General features: G+C 30.2%; 3 protein-coding genes across 3 annotated transcripts; all 3 read right to left on the bottom strand.

The window, feature by feature from the left end:
• Positions 1-8: 8 nt before the first annotated feature.
• On the bottom strand, positions 9-3,458 carry LOC129884661 (bidirectional sugar transporter SWEET17-like). Its single transcript, XM_055958948.1, has 6 exons — positions 3,317-3,458; positions 3,187-3,223; positions 2,857-3,067; positions 1,593-1,754; positions 1,231-1,350; positions 9-323 (listed from the first exon to the last, which is right to left on the bottom strand). Exons 1-6 carry the CDS (start codon positions 3,348-3,350, stop codon positions 168-170), a joined length of 720 nt encoding a protein of 239 aa, XP_055814923.1. The 5' UTR covers positions 3,351-3,458; the 3' UTR covers positions 9-167.
• A 6,139-nt stretch (positions 3,459-9,597) lies between these two features.
• On the bottom strand, positions 9,598-14,199 carry LOC129884659 (bidirectional sugar transporter SWEET17-like). The gene is made up of 6 exons (XM_055958947.1): positions 14,025-14,199; positions 13,845-13,881; positions 13,497-13,707; positions 10,866-11,027; positions 10,535-10,654; positions 9,598-9,933 (listed from the first exon to the last, which is right to left on the bottom strand). Exons 1-6 carry the CDS (start codon positions 14,056-14,058, stop codon positions 9,775-9,777), a joined length of 723 nt encoding a protein of 240 aa, XP_055814922.1. The 5' UTR covers positions 14,059-14,199; the 3' UTR covers positions 9,598-9,774.
• Positions 14,200-16,331: 2,132 nt separating this feature from the next.
• Positions 16,332-17,954, bottom strand: LOC129883977 (bidirectional sugar transporter SWEET17-like). The gene is made up of 4 exons (XM_055958372.1): positions 17,928-17,954; positions 17,538-17,699; positions 17,166-17,285; positions 16,332-16,490 (listed from the first exon to the last, which is right to left on the bottom strand). Exons 1-4 carry the CDS (start codon positions 17,952-17,954, stop codon positions 16,332-16,334), a joined length of 468 nt encoding a protein of 155 aa, XP_055814347.1.
• Between the last annotated feature and the right edge of the window lie 5,790 nt (positions 17,955-23,744).

Genomic DNA, 23,744 nt, shown 5'->3' with positions numbered 1-23,744 from the left:
GTTTTCACCTTTTCCACTCCAAATTAATTACTCATAAAAAAGTAAAAAACAATTCCAATTTATATCCATGGTCAAAGCCAACTCCAATTTTCAATTATAATTTTTCATTTAGAAAACAATTTATTTTTTTTAAAAAAAATCTCAGTGAAACATGATCAAACGCCCGCTTAATACTCTTGGGTTGAGCTGGAAGAAGGTGGCAGCAGGCATTCCGTTTGGTCTTCTAATTGTTCGACGACTTGCTTAGATGAATTGGGGTTCCGGTAAATGGCATATATAACCAGCTGCACTGCTCCCAGGAGCCATCCCATAACATTTGGTACCTTTATGAAATCGCATTATATGTGATTAATTACCAGTAATTAAACTTAATTAGGGCATCCATATATATATACAAGGCATTGTTGATTGATTGTACTATTTTTGTAATACCAAATTGTGACAATATATAATATAACCTAGTAATTAATATAGTTGTATAATAGAATGTACGTGTAGAAACTTATCGTGCATACGTCTGTTAAATAAAACTAAGTACTTGTAATTTACCAATACTATAGACCATATTATAATAAAACCAACTTGTAGGTAGCTGAAAAGAGAAGTCTTCATTTTTAATTACAAGTGGCCTGTGTATTCGGTACAAAGGTCTTAAAAAATGTTTTCTAGTCTAGGAAAATGAGTGGATTTTTTACCTTCTTTTTTTATTGGGTGGATAAGCAAAAAATTATAATCCTAAAAATATTTATTCATAATTTATACAAATATTATGAGAGGTTGATGTAAGAAGGTAAGGGTGTGATCAGTGGCGGAGTCAGAATTTTGAATAAAAAGGTTCAAAATCTGAATAAGTAAACACACAAACTAGTCGAAGGGGGTTCAACATTTATTTTATATACATAAAAAATTATTTTAACCATGTATAAATGATATAATTTTCAGCCGAAGGGGTTCATCCGAACCCCCTCGGCACAAGGTGGCTCTGACACTAGGTGTGGTCGGGCGGAATGGTGGGGATGAGATGTATTGGAGGACGAGGAAGACATAATTAATGTGAAACTTGTTTTTTTCTACTTTATTTACGCAAGTTATTTACCTCATTTTTTAGATTGAGTTAGACTCAAAATACATTTCGCGTGCATAAACGTGATAAGGATTTTGCAAAATATATCATAATCAGATTTTCTACTAATTATAAAGCTATGATGAGGAAGTTAAGAGAAAACTTACTCCAAGAAACCAATCAGCCATAAGCAGGGCGTAGAAAGTCCAAATGGCACCATTAAAGAATAGGAAAAGCGAAAGAAGAAATGGCATATACTCTACACTCTTGCTTGTCACCACTGTTTTCTGCAAAAATATTGTAAAAGTGACTTCAATTAAATGAAATTGAATTTAACTTGTTTAAATTGCTTTTATAAAGCTGGTTCCCCAAATCTAGGCTAATTAATTTGGATTTTATGTTGTAATCAGATCTGAACATCTAAATTTTGGTAATATATATACTTCATTTAGAACATATAGTACAATTCACATTGCTTATGATGCATAACAAAATCAGAAGAATTATTTTGGAGAAAAGAGCTAATTACCATAACACCAAGTGGGGAGATATACATCATGATATTTAGAGCTGTTGACAAGAAACCAATAACGTTAATTCTCATCTGACCATGTAATAGAAAGTGTGCCAATAATATAGCTGTTCCTATAAGCACCACATTCAGAACCCCAACTAGGATGGCTGTCCTATTCTGTGAAAAAGGAAAACAAAAAAGGAGAAAAAGATAAATAAGTTCCAAATATGTTTTTTTTTAAAAATAAAATCAAATGTATAAGTTAACGAGATAAATAATTATGCAATAAGTAGTTATTACGAACATTACTTTTAAAATGTAGTCACTAGATATATAAACACACACACTGGCTGATAAAATTATTTGTTAATTTGCTGAGTGAAGCTGGCCTTGATTATAAAAAATCATTTAAAGTTATAAATTAATAAATTTATTTTCTTCTTATTTGTCATCTTGTATTTCATGGAGTTATAACTACGAGTGGCAAAGCCAAAATTTTCTCTAAGGATAATCTAAATATAAAGAAGTAAACACGCAACTAACTGAAGAACATTCAACATTTACTATATATACATAAAAAAAAATTAACTAGGTATAAATAAAGTAATTTTCCCCAAAGGTTGTTCAGCTGAAGCCCTACAATCTGGCTCCGGCCCGGTATATAAATGAATATTCTCTATGAAAAATTGATATTCCACGTAAAAGAACAATTTCCTTCCCTAGGAGTAATTTTTAGGTTAATCCACCTAAATGAAAAGCCTCAAAATAGTGTAGGAATTTTAGCATATTTTTTTCCGTGTAAAACAAAAACAAAATAAGCTCACTTTTTTTTCTACCCAAAAGAGGAAATATCAGAATGTCAATTCTTCCCAGAGTCAACTAAAAAATAAGAAATCGTTTTCTAATAAAAAAATCAAATGCTGCGTTAGAAAAAAAGTAAGAATAATATAAGTAGAATAGATGATAGATCTGGCAGGTTAAGAATAATATAAGTTGAATAGATGATAGATCTGGCAGGTTAGATATTCCCTTCCGTCTCAATCTAACTTGGGTAACTCTCTCCTTTTTTCTTTTTTTCAGTATCAGACTATTTTTAGTAAAAAAATAATTTAGATATTTTTAATTTACGTTTAATGAGATAATTTATAGTCACAATAAATATGTATTATAACTCATTTTGATGGTAAATTTTAAAAATTATACTTTTATTTATAAAATTCAGCGTCTAATCAAATTAAGTACAATCACATAAATTGAGACGGTAATAATTTAGACTGACTCTCATTTTGGGGTGAGCAAATTGAAGGAACAAAGCAATGTAGACAGTCTGAAAGATGACTCCAAAGCCATTGACAGTGGCAACAAGGTAGCTTCCTGGCTTAATAATTCCATAGTAAGTCCACAAAGATGTATTGAGCAATATACAAATATATGGAAGGCTATCAAAATCCTCTGTTGATCCATTCTTTACTATTCTTCTGAATGTTCCTCTGCACATACATTTTTTCACAAATCAAACTACTTCATCACAAAGGGATCAGAAGAATAAACAACTTTAACTAACATTATGCTAAATTTTTTTATGTCTTGTAATTAATTAATTACTTACACTGGCGAAAGAAACATGAGAACTGAAATTATGTTGCCTGAAATTGGAGAAAAATAAACACATTTCAGCAGAAAAAAGATATATCATCAAATTAGTGATCATTTGAAATGAAATGCTATAACAGTATAACCTATGACTCCAATAATGAAAGAAAGATTTTCCATCTTGACCCTTTTGGAATTAAGAGGAGCACCTGGCAGGACAAATGTGTGTGTGTGTTTGTGAAAGAGAGAGAGAGAGCAAAATGAATGGTATATATGAGCTATAGCTACTGTTTTTCTGGCTTTATAGATATATTTGGTAATTGACTTAGATTATATATGCACCAATGGAATGTTGAGTTAGAAGGAAAATGTTTTCTCATAAAACAATTTGATTTTTTACTTATTTTTGGTGATAGGTAAGTAAACACACAAATATTATCTCAAAAATATTCAGTTGTAATATACTCCCTCTGTTCCATTTTAGAAAATTTTGAATAATTCTTAAGAAAATATTAATTAGGAGTGTTATTTGATTAATATACGCTTTATTAATTTTTTAATCCTTATCTATTGACGCACATCTTAATTTTAAAATAATTAATGCTAAGAACAAAATTAGAAAAAAATAATTAATTATTTTTTAATTATTTAAATTAATAATTATTTTGAGACAAGTATTTTAATAAAATGATAATTAATATGAGACAGGGAGTAACAAAATAATATGGGGTGAGTGTGGCAGTACGAGGGTGGTGGGAGTGGGATACATGGACCAATGAGCAAGGGGTTGGGGATAACACCTGAGTTAAAAAAAAAAAAAAAGTTATTGTTTGTGGGGATCATTACAGTTGTTATTGAAAATAACAATTTAATGGCTATTATATAATTGGATCTCCATGAATATATACTAAATATCTCCTTTTCGTGAAAAACAAAATTTTACTGAAATGATATTTGTGACATCAATAATTAGCAGTTGCCATGAAAAAATAGGCGTGGTTATTTTTGTATTGTGGTTCAACTAATTTAACTCACATAATTATTTTTCTCAAACCATGATGGAGTTAAATCATTGCAAAGGAACCCATTGCCATAATTTGATGGATTGCTGTCAAATTTTATTGCTGGCCTGTTTCACTAGTGGGGTCGGACAATGGTGGAGCCAAACCTTCCGTGAAGGGGTTCAAAGTATAAAGAAGTAAACACGTGAAAACCACAAGATGAAAAATAAATCAGGATAGGAGGGAAATAGCAATTTTAACTCGCTAAATTTAACTTGTCTTATCATGCCGCGTTTAGGCTCTTCCTACATTTACATTGCTCCATAGCTTTTTTATATTTCTTCAGGGTTTTTTTTGTACTGTTCTACCTTAGTTTGAACTTTTTTAAAATTCTGAATTAGTATCCATTTAATCATATGTTACTTTAAAAATTACTAAGATTCTTTAATAAGGTGTAAGAACTGAGTTACTAATATTATAATGTATATTCAGAAAATAAATAAATGACATCGTCAATTTTTTTAGTTCATTTCATTCAATTTACTAGGTTAATCATCTGTAAAAAAGACAAATGAATAATAAATCAAATAAGTTTAGTTTAGTTTTCATTTTTTAGAATCGAATTGAAAAAAAAATAAGAAAGAAATACTATAAAATTAAGAAAAAAAATCAATTAAACAGATTTTGTTAAAAGAATATTCACGACTTTTAAATTTCTTCATTCGATTAATTTTAATTTACTTTATTTTATATACTATTTTTTCTAACTCAATTCAAATTTAATAATAATTCATCATTTTTTAAAAGAGTTTCTACTAGTTAGTACATGGAAAGAGAGTTATATAGAAGCAAAATGAGCAATATAAATAAGAAAAATAAAACACAAAAATTATCAAAAATGTATCTAATAAATTTAAACAAAGACAAATTAAGAAAAATAAATAGTATAGAGAGAAAAACAATGAAAAACAAAAATAACCTGGAGCTTTATGGTAAAGAATGAACCCCTTAGCCATTGAGCCATTCATTTCTTTAGATTTGAGGGGGTCCATTTTAATATATATACTTATAAGATCAGAAATTGACATTATATATACAATGTAATTTTCGTCGAGGAGGTTCGGGTGAACCCCCTCAACTTCACGTAGCTCTGCCCCTCAGATCGAAATTGAGTCTCAGGTTGTGTCAAGGGTCTAATATACCCCTCAACTTTGTTATTTAGAGTTGATATGCTCATCGTTATTAAAGTGACTCATGTATACCCATATTGTTACACAAATAACTCACATATATCCCACCCAGCTGGTGGCTCCGACCCTGCCTATTGTTGACCAATTTGTATCAGAAACCACTTAGAACAAAAAAAATTGTGCAACAAAAACTTTTGTAGAACAAAACTTTTGTATAACAAAAAATTTTGTAGAACACAAGCTTTTGTGTAACAAAAAACTTTTGTTGAATAATTTTTTTTTTTGTAGAAATAATAAACAACAAAGTTTCTTGCAAATTTTTCTAAACCAGAATTTAAAACTAGTCATTAAAACAAAATATGTAAGAGAAACAGGAAACAGTATAACAAGAAGAAAATCGAGCCCACTGAAAGCACAGTGCGTCTTTAAGGAAATTATTCCCCTCAAGCACTCGAGGTTAACAGAATATATCCTCTTACGATAGAACGATTATACTCACCAGTGTATCGATTGTGTGAAAACTTTATCCAAAAAATAATCTCTCGATCATTTTCCAAATCTAAAGTCAAAGTCAAAGCCAAAGCCGAGCGATAACGGCGATGATTTATTAAGTAGTAAAAGTGTTTTCTTATTTAAACACGTGAACTTTTCTTTCCACCGAGGGAGTATTGTTTCTTACTAAAGCACAAGAGAACTCTTAATATTCCCTCCTTTCATCTTTCCTCCATTTCCCATTTATTCTTACTATATACCCAACACTTATTACATTATTACTTGCTCTTTTAATTTGTATGTGGCTCCTACACATGTTTATATATATATAGGAGAATCATAGAGGAGGTGATGTGACACTTTTTTATGACCTCCATTCATATTTATCTTTTTTCTCTTTTTTTTAACCTTTTTTTTATTTAAATTAATTATTTTTTTATTAAAATAAATTACTTAATTTATTAAAAATAAATATTTTATTAATGGAGAAATAATTACAACTAAAACTCTTCACATGCCAATGAATAACTATTAATAACTCACATCTCTCTAATTTCCACTCTTAATAAATTTATTTTTCTTTTTTCTCCTTTTTTGGAACTTCTTCTAATTATAAAATGATTAAAAAAAAATTAAAGATTTTTCTCTTTATTATTTTATTTATTTACAATCAATCTATCTATCTATATGTGTAATTTTTAGGTTTTCTAATATACATACTTAGGAGAGGTGTGCGGCATGCTTCTAAACCCAAAAATAGCATTTATCTTTTTTCTCAAATTTTTAATATTTTTTCTTAATTTTTATTGGTTTATATGATTTGTTATAAAATCTAAAAATCATTTCTTAATTACATTCTCTTAAATATCCATCTAAAATGTTCAGTTTAGATAGTGCAATAGTCATTGTCATTATTTGTGATTGTAATGATCATTTATAATATACTAATAAAAGAATATTATTACTTTTTCATTATTTTTTGTTTTGGCTACTCCCAGTACCACCGTTTTTTCCTCCTCCTGTTTAATAGTGCAAATTCAACACCTAAATGTTTATCCTATTAATTACATCTCATTTTACCTCAATTATGTCATTAATAAAAATGAGATTATTTCACATTTATTTTGTTATTATTTTTTATTCTTTTCATAATGTTATTTTAGTTTAAACCCTCATAAGTCATAACTCACATCTATTATTTCCATAATTTCTACTTATTATATGTAACTCCAACACCCTTCATGTTCATAATCTCCAAAAAATTATTGTGTAAATTTATAACACCTTATGATATTTTCCTATGAAGTAATCATATAAATTCATATTTTCTAATTATGTTGCAAAGCAATTTTATTTGTGGTAATCTTGAGAATGCATCATTTTGAATATCAATGACATGTACCGAAGTTTGGTAATGTGTCTAATTGATTTTCTTGAATCTTCTCATCATGGAAGTTTGCAGGTACACCTCCCATATCTTATCTTCTATCCAATTGCATATATTTTCTTTTGTTAATTAGTTATGGATTCAGTAATATCTAACACACTATAATAAATTAATGTAAATGTATAAGAAAAGTTCGTAAAACAAGAAAAGATGTGTTATCAAGGAATTAAGGTTCACTTCATCAACAGTAAAAAAGGTCTTGTGGCTTTGTTTTTGTTTTTTTGTTGAATGTTTTTACCTCAAATAATAGAATGAATCTCCAGAAATATGAAAAATCTCCTTACAAGTCGTACACACAAATTTCACAAAATCTTTATTCTCTAAAAATGTATGATATTTAGTAGAATGAACGATGTGTATATTTTAAGGATAACGAAGAACTGAAGGAGCATAGCGTGATTTAATAAGATTTGTTGAATTATCAAATACTCAATGACGCCGTCTTTTTAAATAAATTAAACTTTAATTCATAACAAGATTCAGGGGTTGAAGTGAGAAATTAAAGGCATTTCACTGCACAGAAGGCCAAGACTATGATGGATGCAGAGTTTAGCTTCTTACCTGATAAAGATAAATTGTATCTTCTATATTATATATAAATATAAATATAAATAAATGAATGCAAAGTTTACTGATTTTAGTAAATAGTACTGCTATTTTTTTAAAAAAAAATTATCATGTGAAAGAACAAACTTTATTGCATAGTGACGATTGAATTTTCACATTTTTTATTGTCACTCAAATATTCTAATTTATTTTTTCATAACTAAGTACTAAGCAAAGTTTACATTATAATATTAAATTAGTTTATTACATTTCTCACTCAGTACTAACCATGCATGTGACAAGGAGAAAATATATTTAAACATAATGGTACAGTGGGTGGGGAGATATTTTTAAGTGAATTAGAGAGGAAGCAGTAAGTTTCTACATTTACTTACAAATTTTAGCCACAAACGATTTAAAATAAATATATAATTTGTCGGAGGATGAAAGTAATAGAATTTTCTTTAAAAAAATAGAAAAGGAGGAAAATGAATGCTAAAAGAAACAAATAAAAAATATCGTATTTACATTTTGCCTTTTTACTTTGTCTTCCACTTATCTTTTTATTTATATATTTGAAAGGGGATTTGTTAAAAAAACTAAAGTTGTGACTATCATATAAATAAATGAAATCAAATATTTTATACATATAATGAATGTATATTAGATATACATATATATAGTTGAAACATAAAATTTTAAATACAATATTAATTTTAAAAGATTTATAACTTTGAATATTATATAAATAATAATTCATAAATTTAATAAGATTGATCAAGACTGCGGAAGTGCGGTCAAATTTACTATTTTATATAACACGTTGGACAAAGCTCCCTGCAATGAAATCATCCGGAGCTTCACACAAGAAAAAGTAGAGTAAAGTGGACGAAGACGTACTTATTTTCATGGTGTCTTCTTTTTTTTCCTTCTTAATTTTAGTGTGGATTTGCTTTCTAATTGGTCAATGATGACAACTCAGCAGTGGGTGATGTTCATGCATTTTTTGTTGTTGGCTGATTGCGTTCAATAGACACATTATGTCCATGTATCAAGTGTCTAATAAGTCATTTCCTTAATAAGGTACGTAAATGAAAAATCGTGACAAATTTTAAAAACTATGGATGCAAATTAAATTTTAAGGGATTGTTTAGATTGATTTTTTTTAAAGTATCTTATAAGCTAAAAGCAATAAATTGGTAATATATCTCATATTCACATTTTTGCTTTTAACTTATTTTGGTCTAAAAGTAAGTGCTTAAAACACTTTCTGTTTGTTCCAAACAATACCAAAAATAAAAAAGAACTTAAAAGTCAAAAACTATGTACTTAAAATAAGTCAATGCAAATACCCTCTAAGTCTGGCCTAAAGTGCAACTTCAAACTCTTATATCTGAAGTTTGTAATTTCATTTTCAAATTTTTAACTTCATTCCTATCAATTTAGAGTTGATTTTGAAGCAGCATAACATTAAATATTATTAAATGTAATTATATATATGGTAAATATTGATTTTGTATAGATGGTGTCCGACACCTGATTATTAAGATACATATTTTTGAGTTACTTCAGGTCAAATGTGTACGTACATGGGTCCATCTTTTTGAAATATATCAAGAAAAAGTTCCAGATAATATTAGAGCAAATGAAATATAGTAATTAATACATGTTACGTACCTTCATTCTTCGAAGTAAATAAGAAAAATGTTATCTCAAAAAGATACCAACCTTAATTAGGCGGCCACGGTGACACTAAAATTCAAAGCAATTTAAAATGAAGAATTTAATGACATACAAGTATTCATGTTTCCAAATTCTTGACAACATCAATTCATTTCATGTAACAGCTATCAATAGAATAGAGTTATTCATCTTCTCTTTGCTTCAACATAAAATAATTACCCTATTCACCATTTGACCTTATGTTTTTACTCTTGAGTTTGTGAGCTGGAAGAAGGTGGCAGCAGGCATGCCGTTTGGTCTTCTAAATCTTCGACGACTTGTTTTGATGAATAATTAGGGTTCCGGTAAATGACGTATATAACCAGCTGCACTGCTCCCAGAAACCATCCCGTCCCATTTGATACCTATTGTGACAATATTGCATTATATATATATATAGTTAATTTAGTAATAAAAATTAATTAGGACGAAAATCATCTAATTTGACTATTAATTGTGCATTACTAACATGAGAAAACAGAATAGTATTTGAGAATCTCGTGTAACTTGGCAAAGCCGTTAAAGTCACTAAAGTAGTGATAAATCATGTTATAATTAAATGGATCCTATGAAAAGTCCTTCTATTCCTAATTTCCGATGAAAGTAAAAAAAAAATGATTCATTTATAATCCTTCACTAGTTAGATTAATAATAAGTGGTAACTATCTTGTTAGGTTTGAGAGTAATATAATACTCTTTGACTCTATTGAACATAATGAAGATTAAAGGTGACATTTTACCAATGTCAAGTCGATCATGACATATATAGTACTTTTATTGAGAAATTAGCTTCCTATGATAATAAAGCTGATCCCAGCCCATAAAAATGTAACGTTTTCAGATAAAATGCCTACATTAATTACTTGTCGTGCAGAAACGTGATGATAATTAAATTGCAAAATATATTATCAGATTTTTTGTCTACTAATAAATGATGAGTGAGTATTATATTGACAGAAAACTTACTCCAACAAACCAGTCACTGACAAGCACGGCGTACAAAGTCCAAACGCCACCATTTATGAAAAGGAAAAATGATAGGAAAAATGGCATATACTCAACACTCTTCGTTGTCACCACGGTTTTCTGCAAAAATATTAGTCATCCAAAAAAAAATGAAATTAGATATACCTTTAAGTAATTAATTATTTCCCAACTTAAATCATTACACATTTAAATTCTGAATATGTCGTTGTATGTCTGTACTTAGGTAAAACGTACATAGTTATTTCACATTGTTTATGATGCTTAATAAAATTAGAAGAATTAATTTGGAGAAATTAAAGAGGCTAATTACCACAACACCAAAAGGGGAGCTGTACATGATGATGGTTAGACCTGCGGTAAGGAAACCAATAACGTTAATTCTCATTTGACCATGTAAAAATAACTGCCCCAATAATAGAGTTGTTCCTAAAATGCCCACATTTAGAACCCCAACTAGGTTGGCTGTCTTATTCTGTAAAAAAAAAATATAAAAAAAAGACATCAGTTTGTATATATAGTATAGTCGTTACGAATATTACTCTCTCCGTTCATTTTTATTTGTCACTGTTTAATTTGGCACATTCATTAAGAAAACAATTATTGATATAAATATTTTAGCACACTATCCCTATTAACTAATGTTTAGTACTCCCTGTATTCCATATTAATTGAATTTTTGAGAGATTTTTTATTATTAAAAATAATTGAATTGTTCAGAGTTCAAAATGGATGTTTGAATTTTTTTCCATATTTGCCCTTTTATTTATTGAAGTTTTATATTTTCTAGGAGAAAAATCACATTACTTCAAAGTAAGTGAAAAGTATAGTTCAAATTATATCCTTAAATGTTTTTCTTAATATGTGTGCATTATCTCACAAATTCAGTTAATATGAAATAGAGGGAATATTAAGTCTTGAAAAATTATTTGAAAAATAGTATTTAATGCTAAGGCTAAAACATGAAAAAAAAAATTATCTTTTTTTAATATGTTAAAAGTGATAAAAGTAAAAATAATACAAACACACTGCTGATAAACAGTGGCACGACCATTAACTTACTACTATATATAGACGAGTATTTTGTAGTTCCTCTTCGTTTATTTTCTTGATAGTAGCCTATTATAAGAACTACTAATACAAGGTACCAATTAATTTTTTAAAAATATCTTCTTTCTTGTCTTAACTATCTTGTATTTCATGGAGTTGTAACTGAGATATATTAGTAATATTTTATTTTATGGACTCACATATGAATATATTTATTTATAGATATGTTATTATTAAAGAAGCCCATGGTATGATCTACTGCCTCTAGTTGTCTAATACATGTTAAGTGAATTGTTGAGACTTTTTTTATAGTTTAAAATAGACTTTTTCAACTTGTGATCTTAAATTAAAGTTATGTCAAATATATTAAAATATTTTTTAATTTTATTATTTTAAATATGTCATGTGAAAAATTAAAATTAAAATTTTATCAAAACAAAATTATTTTTTTAAACATATTAAAAAGGAAAGGAGACCATTTGTTTTTTAATGGAGGGAGTACATAAGAATGTGGTCCTTAATTCTGATATAAAGCTTCTTTTCTTTTCGAACTACACAAATTAGAGCACTATCAAGATTAGAAAATATTGACTTTCTTCAATCGATTTTTCCAATGAAATAAGGTTAGTCATGTTCTTACCATTCTTCTAAATTTATTATATTTCTATCTAATAATCCACTTGTGATCTTTTGTGGAGCGTATAAAGTTTTCCAAAAATATATTCATGTATAAATTATTTTTCTTTATGAAAATTTTGTCGGTTATGCCTGGTGCAGAATTACAATCTTCAGTTTGTATGGACACAAATAATGAACAGAACCGACAGCCTTTAGTAGCCTAATTATAGCACATTGGAAAGAACTTCAAAATATTTTTCTGTTGCCACAAAATCTTCTCCTTCAATAAACTTTAATTATTTTTGACTTGGAACATATACTGGTTACTAATTATTATTACTAACGACCACATATGTGTAGTGTCGGTTCTAATATTTAGAATTCGTAATGTCACCTTCATGAGAGCCTAAAATAGCTCCAAACAAACGTTCCAAATTATTAAACTAACAAAAGCAGGGTAAATACTTACTCATATTGAGGGTTCACATCAAACTACAAAAATTTATTACTATCTCTATCCATTTTTGTTTTTCCACTATACTAAAATTATAGGTCTAACAATATGTTTCTAATTTATGAAATCAAGAGATAATTTATACTTAGTTCATAATTTATTCCTATCATTAATTAGTAGTCATTTTCCTATTACATTTTTCAAGACATTGTTTTTATTATATTCAAAGGGTGATATGATAAAATTACCCTTCTATTCATAATTTTTTAAAAATGGTACAAAATCAATAATGGACAATAATTGCTGGACGGAGGGAGTATTCTTGATAAGGTGAAAATGCATATTAATTGATGTATCATTAACTGCATAGAGTTTATGTGGAAACACATGATGTGTGATCTGTAAACTTAGAGAATAAGTTTTTGCCCAAATTAAACAACTCATTTAAAACGTAATCCAAATTTTTGCATTTGTTTTGTACCCAAAAAAAAGGTATATCAATTTTCCAAAAATAAACTCAAAATTAATCATTCTCTAGTCAAAGTGCATCTTTAGAAAGAAAAAAAAAATTATAAAATCACTTGAACATATAGATCTGTCAAGTTGGATATGTTTCACATAAATTCCAAATGTATTACGGACGGAACTAGAGAATCAGAAGCATGTTTGGTATAGCACCCAATAGTTTTGGCTGAAATTTTTGTTTTTCCTTAGAAAAAATTCTTGTAATATGTACGAATTATTAATTTAGAGCCAAAGGACTAAAATTTTAAACTTATAAACCTTAAATTTTAGTAAAGCCCGTAATGCAAGATTACTCACTCTCATTTTTGGATGAGCAAACTGGAGGAACGAGGCAATGTAGATAGTCTCAACGATGACACCAAAGCCATTGACGGTAGAGACAAGGTAGCTGCCTGGCTTAATAATTCCATAATAAGTCCACAAAGATGAATTAAGCAATGTACAAATGTAGGGAAGGCTATCAAAATCCTCTGTTGATCCATTCTTTACTATTCTATTGAATGTCCCTCTGCACATTTTTTACAAATTAAAAAAAGTTTATTGTACAAATTAATTAGGGACCAGAGCCATAAAACATAAAGAATTAACAACTTTAAGTAAAGAATACTCATAAGTTGAATATTCTTTGTCTTGTAAATTACTTACACTGGGGAAAGAAACACGAGACCTGAAAAGATGTTGCCTACCAAAAAATTAAAGAAGCAAAATTCAGCAAAAAATAAAATAAAATAAAGAACATTTGTATTAATCCCAAATGATTCTTTCTTGGCAAAAAAATAAATCTCAAAGTGCTGTGAATGATTTAAGATGAAATAGTAATAATACCTATGACTCCAATGATGAAAGGAAGATTTTCCATCTTGACCCTTTAGGAAGACGAGCACCTAGCTAGCAGAACAAATGTGTGTGTGAGAGAGAGATATCTAAAGAATATATGGTACCATAGTATTTTTTATGATTTGATATGAATTGGCTAGTTGACTTACATTATGCACCAATGGGAAGTAGAAATATGTTCCTGGTTGTTTAACCAACAGGGGGGATTTTCTAATCACTTAATAGCAAAGAAAAAGTAATTCTTTTATGACTCGTAGCATTTGGGATAACTTGTATTTATCTTGATTAATTCTTCTAAATATTATCTCTTTTACTAGCATAAATATCTAAAAACTCTATGTCCATTAAAATTTGAACACCTCATAAAAACAAAAGAATTTAGTAAATATACATTTTTAAATGTATAAAGTACTATCTCAGACTATGTGATTTTATTTTATTTATTTTGACCATGAGATACACATTATCTTTAATAATTTCTAATACTAACATTCTTTTGATCGGTTGCATTGTTGTATTGTACATGTATAAGTTAGTGTTGTACTGTTTTGAATTGTTAATTATTGTGACTAATTAAATATAGTATTTTTTGTATAGTTTGCACTTTGCAAATAGGTAATATTATTTTTAAAAATTATTTGTCTGAATTCACTTTGAGCATTAATTAATACCTTAGTACTATGAATCAAACCAAACAAATTGAAAGAGATGAAGTACATATGCAAATATCTTTAAGGCACGATAAGAAACGGGATCATAAAAAGTTATTATTTTACTGACAATCGTTACAGTTATCATGAAAAATAACATTTCAATGACAACTATAATTAGATCGCCATGGACATATACAAAATATATCTTTCTCGTGAAAAACGAATTTGTTTGGAAAAAAAATCTCGCGATCAATTAATGGTCACCATTAAAAAATATTTTTGTGGCTATTTTTTATCTTGTGAAATGAAAATATGCAAGTTCCTTGTTTGATTTTATCATACTGAAAGGGTAAATGTCTTTTTACTCTATCTGCTCGAGCCTCTTTGAACCCCTTTGAGCACTTCTAGCTTTACAAATTGACTATAACTCGTTAATAACAAACAAAAGTGATCTGGTTGCATAAAATATTTTTTTTTATCAAAGATATATATTATTTAAATTTTACGACCACGTTTTAAAAAGACTTGCGAATAAATATTTATCTTTTGAATAATTTAATAGTGTAAAAAAAAAAAAACTTACCTAAATCACGTAGTGTAAAAGACTAATCATTTATCATATATATGATCGTTAGTACTTGATATCACAAACTCATCAACTCTTGTATTTTACGTAATCAACACTGTTGGGAAATATTACGTGTTGTCTTTAAATAAAATTAATTTTAAAAAAACATAATAATTTCACCAAGTTTACACATAACAAATACACTATTTTACTCCAAAATTAGCAATATATAGTCATTAATATTGTGTAGGTTCTTAAATCCGAGCTAGAGCAGCTGTTAGGGTAGATCGAAAACATTGTTTTAAGAGGAATTTTTAAAAATAGCAAAGACTTAAAATATAATTAGGCTTCTTAGCGATAGTTTGCCTAATTACGTTTCATACTATAATTTTAGTTGTTATGACAATTTTCGTTTATATATCTCGCTGCATTATACAAATTGGGTTTTTTCATATGTATATCTCGTTGCATTATACAAATTAGGCTTTTCCATTTGTATATCTCGCTACATTATACAAATTGAGCTTTCAATTAAATTGTATATACAAATACAAATTTACTTTAGAAATTTATATATGAGCCCCTACAGATTTGTATATGAATCTGAAATATACAAATACAAAAGAAAATACAAAGTTGTTCTAAAGATTTGTATATGAGCCCCTAAATTCATTTCCAGATTTGTGTATATGAGCTCGCAAATTTGTATAATAACAAATTTCATTAAACTGTAATCGCGATTCATAATTATGTGAAACTATATCTATATTAAATAATACACTAGTAATATTTGTCAACTCGGCTAATTTATCCTTGTTTTAACGACATTACTGGACTAATAGCGAGGCCACTTTTGGCAAAAAGCGAAACGAAGGATATAAGTAATTATCACAATATTTAATTAGAATAATTAGAGTAAATATAGGTCAATATTTTTTGATAAATCATACAAACAAAATTTCGATGCAATTTAGACAAAATGAAATAGTACATATGTTACATTCAAAGAAGAAGAAAAATGGTATCCCACAAAAATACTCACAGCAGATTAAAATGAATATTGTGTGTATGTGTTTACTCTTGAGTTGGGATGGAAGAAGGTGGAAGCAAGCGTTCCGTTTGGTCTCCTTCCTCTAAATCTTCGACAATTTGCTTTGATGAATTAGATTTCCGGTAAATTGCATATATAACCAGCTGCACTGCTCCAAGAAACCCTCCCGTTCCATTTGGTACCTGTTGTGAAATCGCATTAATTAAAAGATAGTTATTTAACTTAATTAGGTTATTCATACATACATCTATTCAGATATATTTGTGTTTAACGCGTTGTTGATTGATTGAACGTAAACTCCTTCTTTTATGATACCAAATTGTAACAATATATAATAGAACTAGTAACTACTTTAATACTGTTGTATCTGAAAAAAGATCAATGTGTAAAAGAAACATTGTGCACACCTGTGTACGTAAGACTAAAAAAATTGTGTGAAATCTATCGTGCATACGTGTGTAAATAAGATTAAGTACTTGTAATTACAAATAATATAGACCAAATTATGATAAATCCAATTTGTGGTAGCTGAAAAGAGAAATCTTCGTTTTTTTAATTACAACTGGCCTAAATGTCAAATAGTCATAAATATATATAATTATATAAATTGATTGTGTATATATATATATGATCATTTTGAATTAAAAAATTTTCTTCGTGTTCCTTATTCCAAATAATTAATTATTAACAGGATTACGTTGATTGCTTGTAGTGTAGATCGAAACGTGACAAGGACTTAGCAGAATATATATATATATATATATATATATATATATATATATATATATATCATCATCAAAATTTTCTACTAATGAATAAAATAGATATTTTGATGAGGAATATAAGAGAGGACTTACTCCAAGAAACCAGTCACTCACAAGCACGGCGTACAATATCCAAACGCCACCGTTTAAGAAAAAGAAAAATGAGAGAAGAAATGGCATATACTCAACACTCTTGGTTCTCACCACTGTTTTCTGAAAAAACAAAAAATGTTGCAAGAGTGACTTAGGTTAAAAGGTAGCCCACATAAAACTGAATTAGTTTTTAATTATTTTTCTTTGGCTTTATAAATTATTTGACTTTCGAAAAATAAAAAGCGTGACATAACTTGAAACAAAAGGAGTAATTCGTTTAGACCATAATTTATGTATAAAACATATAGTACAATTCACATTGCTTATGATGCTTGAAGAATTATTTTGGGGAAAGAGGCAAAAATGAATTACCTTATCACCAAGAGGGGAGCTGTACATGATGATGTTTAAACCTGTGGACAAGAAACCAATAACGCTGATTCTCATCTCTCCATGTAGAAGGAACTGCGCCGACAATAGAGTTGTCACTAAAATCCCCACGTTCAGAACCCCAGCTAGGATGGCTGTATTTTTCTGTAAAAAAGGACAAAAACAAATAAAAAATCATAGTTTTTGAGTAACTATGAGTAATTTTTATTTATTAAATATTAAGTCTGCAAAGCGATGATAACTAATGTATATGAGTTTTTTTCAACCATTTAGTGATATTTCTCACGACAAATAGAAAAATAATTTAAAGAAATTTAAAAAGTCGTTTAAGATCATATTATTGGGAACATTTCCCCTCGTGCTTAATTTTACTCTTATCAAAATCAAGTGTGCTGTCATTTGTGACAAAAAAACACTGTTCTTATCAAAATTAGGAACAAGTCCATTTGTGTGGATATATTAATGCCCACAGAAATGTATAGTCCAGCTGGACATTAACTGAAAATAGTTAGTTATAACTAACTAGACACTCAACTCACATTGTTAGGAGTGAATATGTTAGTAGGGGTTAGTTGGAGCAAAGTTAGTTAGAGCAAGTTGTTACAATAACTTGTAGATTGAATTGTATAAATAGTACTTAACAGCAACTCACATTTTTTGAATAAATAAACTATCTTTTCTTCTTCTCTAATCAAACTCTATCTAGAATCAATGTAACTTAGCTTGTTCTATGAAATTTCATGACAAATTCTAACATGGTATCAGAGCAGCGATCATGAAGGACTGATCGATCTGCGAAGAAGAAGAGAAAAGAAAATCAGAAGTTGATGTTGTGAAGCTCTGAACAGCTCCTACAGTCGAGCATCAATGGCAGAAAATGAAGTAACGAAATTAAATCATAATCATCCTCTTTATCTCCAGGCATCTGATACGCCTGGAGTTGTTCTTATTTCAACTAAACTGACAGGACCAGAAAATTATGCATTATGGAGTCGATCGATGAAGTTAGCTCTCAGAGGGAAAGGGAAGCTTGGATTCGTTACTGGATCATGTGCAAAAGAAGATTACAAAGGAGTGTTAGAGGAACAATGGGAAAAATGCAATGCAATAGTGTTATCTTGGATTGCAAGCACTGTTACAAGTGAGCTATTGCCAGGAATCATGTATGCTTCAAATGCGAAGAAAGTGTGGACAGATTTTGAAGAGAGGTTTGACAGGTCAGATCTCATAAGGACTTATCATCTATGGTCTGAAATTGCATCTTTGAAATAAGGTACTGACTCTATTACTTCATATTACTCGAAATTGAAAGATCTGTGGTCAGAATTAGATGTGATGATTCCATCACCTGGATGTAATTGTGAAAGTTCAGCTCCCTATGTGGAGCATCTGAAGTCTCAGAGATTACTTCAATTTCTGATGGGAATGAATGAAAGTTTTTGGAACATTAGAAGCAGCATTTTAGCTAGAAAGCCTATAGTAACTGTGAATGAGGCATATGTTGTGGCTGCACAAGAAGAAAACCAAAGAGCACTGGGAGTTATAGATAAAACAAGGGATGCATTGACACTTCTAGCAGATAAATCTCAGGAATACAAATCAAAGGCTAAGAAATTTGTATCACCTGGTACAATTTGTGATCATTGTGGGTTCAAAGATCATTTTAAAGCCGATTGTTATAGGTTGGTTGGCTATCCACCATATTTCAAAAGTAAAAGGAAGGTTGCAGGTGATTTTAAGCATAATTTCAAACCTGCAAATGCACATCTCACAAAGAATGCTGATGATTTTATCAATACTGGAAGATACATGGAGAATTAGATGTCATCAACATATATATCACCAACTCAGTATCAGAATCTAGTTGACAAAATAGATAAAACAGGAACATCAGATTGTACTGCTAATATATCAGGTATCATCTCCTTGCTCTCCAAAGCTAGTAAGGTTTACGAGTGGATAGTTGATAGCGGAGCTACTCATCATATAACACCTAATAAAGTTTTACTAAATACCATTAGAAGATTAAAAGATGGTGATTCTAGTGGTGTACAAGTCCCAACAGGTAACAGATGTGATATCAGTGGCACAGGAACCACAACCATCTTAGAAGGCAATGAACTTAAGAATGTCCTATATGTTCCAGACTTCAAGTTCAATCTACTGTCAGTCTCTAAGCTAACTAAGGAACTTTCTTGATCAGTTTCATTCTTCCCTGATTTCTGTGTATTTCAGGGACTCTTCAATGGCAAGGTATTGGGGATTGGTAGGAAGAAGGAAGGTCTGTACATACTAAAGGAATCAATAAAGTCCACAATAAATACAGTAGTTGCTGCGAATGAAAATGCAGATGCAAAGCTATGGCACTTGAGGCTAGGACATCCACCACATGGAGTATTACAACATATTCATTCATTAAAGCACTTATCAAACAAGAGTGTCCAACATAATTGTGAGATATGTCCTTTAGCAAAGCAATGTAGATTGAAGTTCCCTGTCAGTAGCAGTAATATATCTAGACTCTTTGAATTAAGTCATGTTGATGTATGGGGTCCATATAGCAAGCCTACTCATGATAAAAAGAACTATTTTGTGATAGTAGATGATCATAACAGGTATACATGGATATGCTTGATCAGTTCTAAAAGTGAAGTCATTGTAGTGTTGAAGGATTTCATTGCTTTAATAAATACTCAATTTGCCTTGTCTTTGAAAACACTGAGATCTGATAATGGATCAGAATTTTTCAACTCCTCACTTACTGATTTACTTGCATCTCATGAAATTATACACCAAAGTAGTTGTGTTTATACTCCTCAGCAGAATGGGACAGTGGAGAGAAAATATAGACACATTCTAGAGGTAGCTAAAGTACTAAGATTTTCGAGTTTATTGCCTATGCAATTCTGGGGGAATGTGTTAGAACTGCAGTATATCTGATCAATAAACTACCCACTGATGTGCTTGGAGGAAAGACACCTTATGAGATGCTACATAAGAAATCACCTAGTATTGATCATTTAAGAGTGTTTGGTTGCTTATGCTTTGCAACTAGGCTTTCAAGAGGGGATAAATTTGCACCCAGAGCTAGAAAGGTCATTTTTTTAGGATATTCAGAAACTCAGAAGGGATATAGACTTTATGATTGGATTGACAAAGTGTTCTTTGTAAGCAGAGATGTCTCATTTAGAGAACATGTTTTTCCTTATCCTGAAGGCAACTCAGAAGTTCATCTTGACATGTTTCAGTTAGTTACTTCAGGGGACTCAAATCCTTACTCTAGCTGTGATAAGCCTATTGTGTTGGATCAGTCAATAGAGGTGGATAATGATGATGATCCCCACCCTGATACTATTGATACTGCTGTTGAAGAATCAGATCATGCAAAAAATTCCATTGACAGATGCCTAGAAGAGGCACCACCAGTGGTTCCTAATTCCATTCCATTGGAGGTCCAGGTAGCAGATCATACTAGACAGCATACCAGGCCATCCAAGAGAACTAAGCAGCCTAATTGGCTCAATGACTATATTACTACTTCACGAATTTCTACACCATCTGCTAGTTGTTCCTATCCCCTTTCAGATTACATAGGTTACTTTCATTTGTCCTCACCTTACCAAGATTACTTGTGTGCTTTTTCTTCATCAATTGAACCTAAGTCTTTTAAGGAGGCTTCACAAGATGGCAAATGGATTGCAGCAATGACAGATGAGATAAATGCCTTAGAAAATAATCACACTTGGGAAGTAGTTGACTTACCTCCTGGCAAGCGAGCTATTGGTTCAAAATGGATTTTTAAAATAAAGTACAAGCCAGATAGGACTGTAGATAAGTACAAAGATCGACTAATCGCTAAGGGCTATAGTCAGAAAGAGGGTTTGGATTATCATGAAACATTCTCTTCTATTACAAAAATAGTGACAGTGAGAACTGTTATCAGCATTGTAGCTTCCAATGATTGGCCTTTGAGGCAAATGGATGTCAATAACGCTTTCATCCAAGGTGATCTCAATGAAGATGTTTATATGTCTTTACCTAAGGGATTTCACAAGCAGTGGGAGACAAGGGTGTATAAGCTTATGAAATCTTTGTATGGTTTGAAGCAAGTGTCCAGACAATGGAACATAAAATTGGCCACAGCCTTGATAGAAACAAGGTATATACAGAGCTCACATGATCACTCTTTGTTCACCAAACATGCAGACAAGGATATTGCAATAATGTTGGTATATGTTGATGATTTGTTGATCACAGGAAGTATTCAACAGATGATGGATGAAGCTCAAAGGACTTTACATAACAAGTTCAAAGTGAAAGATCTAGGACAACTCAAATATTTCCTAGGAATTGAAGTGTTGAGATCAAAAATAGGAGTCTTACTTAATCAAAGAAAGTATACATTAGAGTTGCTTTCCACAGTGGGATTGAGTGGTGTCAAACCAGCTTCTACCCCTATGGAGATAAATATGAAACTCACTACAGTAGAGTATGATTCAGTAGTTAGTAGAACTGATGATCCAATTTTGGATGATATTCACAGTTATCAACAACTAATTGGGAAGTTGATCTATTTGACAATAACCAGGCCTGACATATGTTTTGCAGTTCAAGTTCTTAGTCAATTCATGCAGAAACCAAAAAAAATCACATTGGGATGTAGCTTTAAGAGTCCTTAGATACTTAAAGAAATCACCAAGACAAGGAGTGCTACTGAAGAGAGGTTCAATCACTACACTAACAGCCTTTTGTGATTCAGACTGGGCAGGTTGTCCTAACACCAGAAGATTAGTGACAGGTTATGTGATACAACTTGGTGAATCAGTAATCTCATGGAAATCGAAGAAGCAACATACAATAAGTAGAAGTTCAACAGAAGCTGAGTATAAAAGCATGGTAGGAGCAGGAGCAGTAGCAGAGATTATTTGGTTAGTAGGATTGCTCAAAGAACTCAAAGTGGAGGTCACTACACCAGTTAAACTTTGTTGTGACAATAAAGCAGCTATGCAGATTGCCTCTAATCCAATCTTTCATGAAAGAACTAAGCACATTGAAATTGATTGCCATTTTGTGAGGGAAAAACTCAAAGATGGCTTGATCAAGACAGAATATGTTGGGACCAAGCTTCAGTTAGCAGACTTACTTACAAAGGGACTGGGACTAGTACAACATCAGTTTTTGACTGTCAAACTAGGAGTTCTCGATGTCTTTCATCCTAGCTTGAGGGAGAGTATTAATGCCCACAAAAATGTATAGTCCAGCTAGACATTAACTGAAAATAGTTAGTTATAACTAACTAGACACTCAACTCACATTGTTAGGAGTGAAGCTGTTAGTAGGGGTTAGTTGGAGCAAAGTTAGTTAGAGCAAGTTGTTACAACAACTTGTAGATTGAATTGTATAAATAGTACTTAACAGCAACTCACATTTTTTGAATGAATGAACTATCTTTTCTTCTTCTCTAATCAAACTCTCTCTAGAATCAATGTAACTTAGCTTGTTCTATGAAGTTTCATAACAGATTCTAATAGGATATAAATGAACACAACAAAAGATGTACGCAGTGACAGCCCTCTCAGGGCTCAGGTGCCTGATTAGGTATATATAAATATTGTAGTATAATATTTGATAGCATATTTGTAGAGAAATAATTATCATATAATTCTTTATATATTTGGTAGCATATTTGTAGGGAAATAATTACCATATAATTCTTTATATATTTGATAGCATATTAAGGATATATTTAATTTTCTTATTTCAATATTGTATCACATATATATTCTCGCTTGGGCTTGGGGAATGAATAAAGAGGAGTAAAGATTGTAAATTTCTTTTCATGGTATCTGAGCCAAAAAAAAATTCTTCATCATAAATTTCCATGACTGGTGACGATGTACCTCCTCCACCACCATTAAATACCGCTATCGTGGGTCAGCACTTTACTTCCGATCAATGGAAGGTTATTACGGGATTGTTTGGTAATGCTATAATTCTAGAAAATTGTCTGAATGGTAAGTTTGACGTTTCTTCTTGGATTATTGACAGCGGTGCTACTCATCATGTTACCGGTGAGAAATCTTGGTTGTTTGATGTTCATACTGTTGATTGTCCTGTTGGTTTGCCTAATGGTGAAAATGTGTTTGTTTCTTTGGAAGGTTCTACTCGACTGTCAGATAAAATCACCTT

This window comes from Solanum dulcamara, chromosome 4, assembly GCF_947179165.1.
Source record: "Solanum dulcamara chromosome 4, daSolDulc1.2, whole genome shotgun sequence".
Taxonomy (NCBI): Eukaryota; Viridiplantae; Streptophyta; class Magnoliopsida; order Solanales; family Solanaceae; genus Solanum; species Solanum dulcamara.
The sequence above is the reverse complement of the archived record's forward strand: the minus strand, read 5'-3'. Positions and strand labels throughout refer to the sequence as shown.

Bases quoted from the DNA above. Each gene is read 5' to 3' on its own strand.
- LOC129884661 (XM_055958948.1), bottom strand. From the start codon at position 3,350: ATGGAAAATCTTTCTTTCATTATTGGAGTCATAG. The intron at 3,224-3,316 runs GTTATACTGTTA...CTCCAATTTCAG, and splicing joins TTTCATTATTGGAGTCATAG to GCAACATAATTTCAGTTCTC. The intron at 1,351-1,592 runs GTAATTAGCTCT...ATATTTTTGCAG, and splicing joins TCTCCCCACTTGGTGTTATG to AAAACAGTGGTGACAAGCAA.
- LOC129884659 (XM_055958947.1), bottom strand. From the start codon at position 14,058: ATGGAAAATCTTCCTTTCATCATTGGAGTCATAG. The intron at 11,028-13,496 runs GTGAGTAATCTT...TTTTTTTTACAG, and splicing joins TTGCTCATCCAAAAATGAGA to AATAAGACAGCCAACCTAGT. The intron at 10,655-10,865 runs GTAATTAGCCTC...ATATTTTTGCAG, and splicing joins GCTCCCCTTTTGGTGTTGTG to AAAACCGTGGTGACAACGAA.
- LOC129883977 (XM_055958372.1), bottom strand. From the start codon at position 17,954: ATGACAGCACACTTGATTTTGATAAGA. The intron at 17,286-17,537 runs GTAATTCATTTT...TTGTTTTTTCAG, and splicing joins GCTCCCCTCTTGGTGATAAG to AAAACAGTGGTGAGAACCAA. The intron at 16,491-17,165 runs GTAAGTCCTCTC...ATTTCACAACAG, and splicing joins TGAGTGACTGGTTTCTTGGA to GTACCAAATGGAACGGGAGG.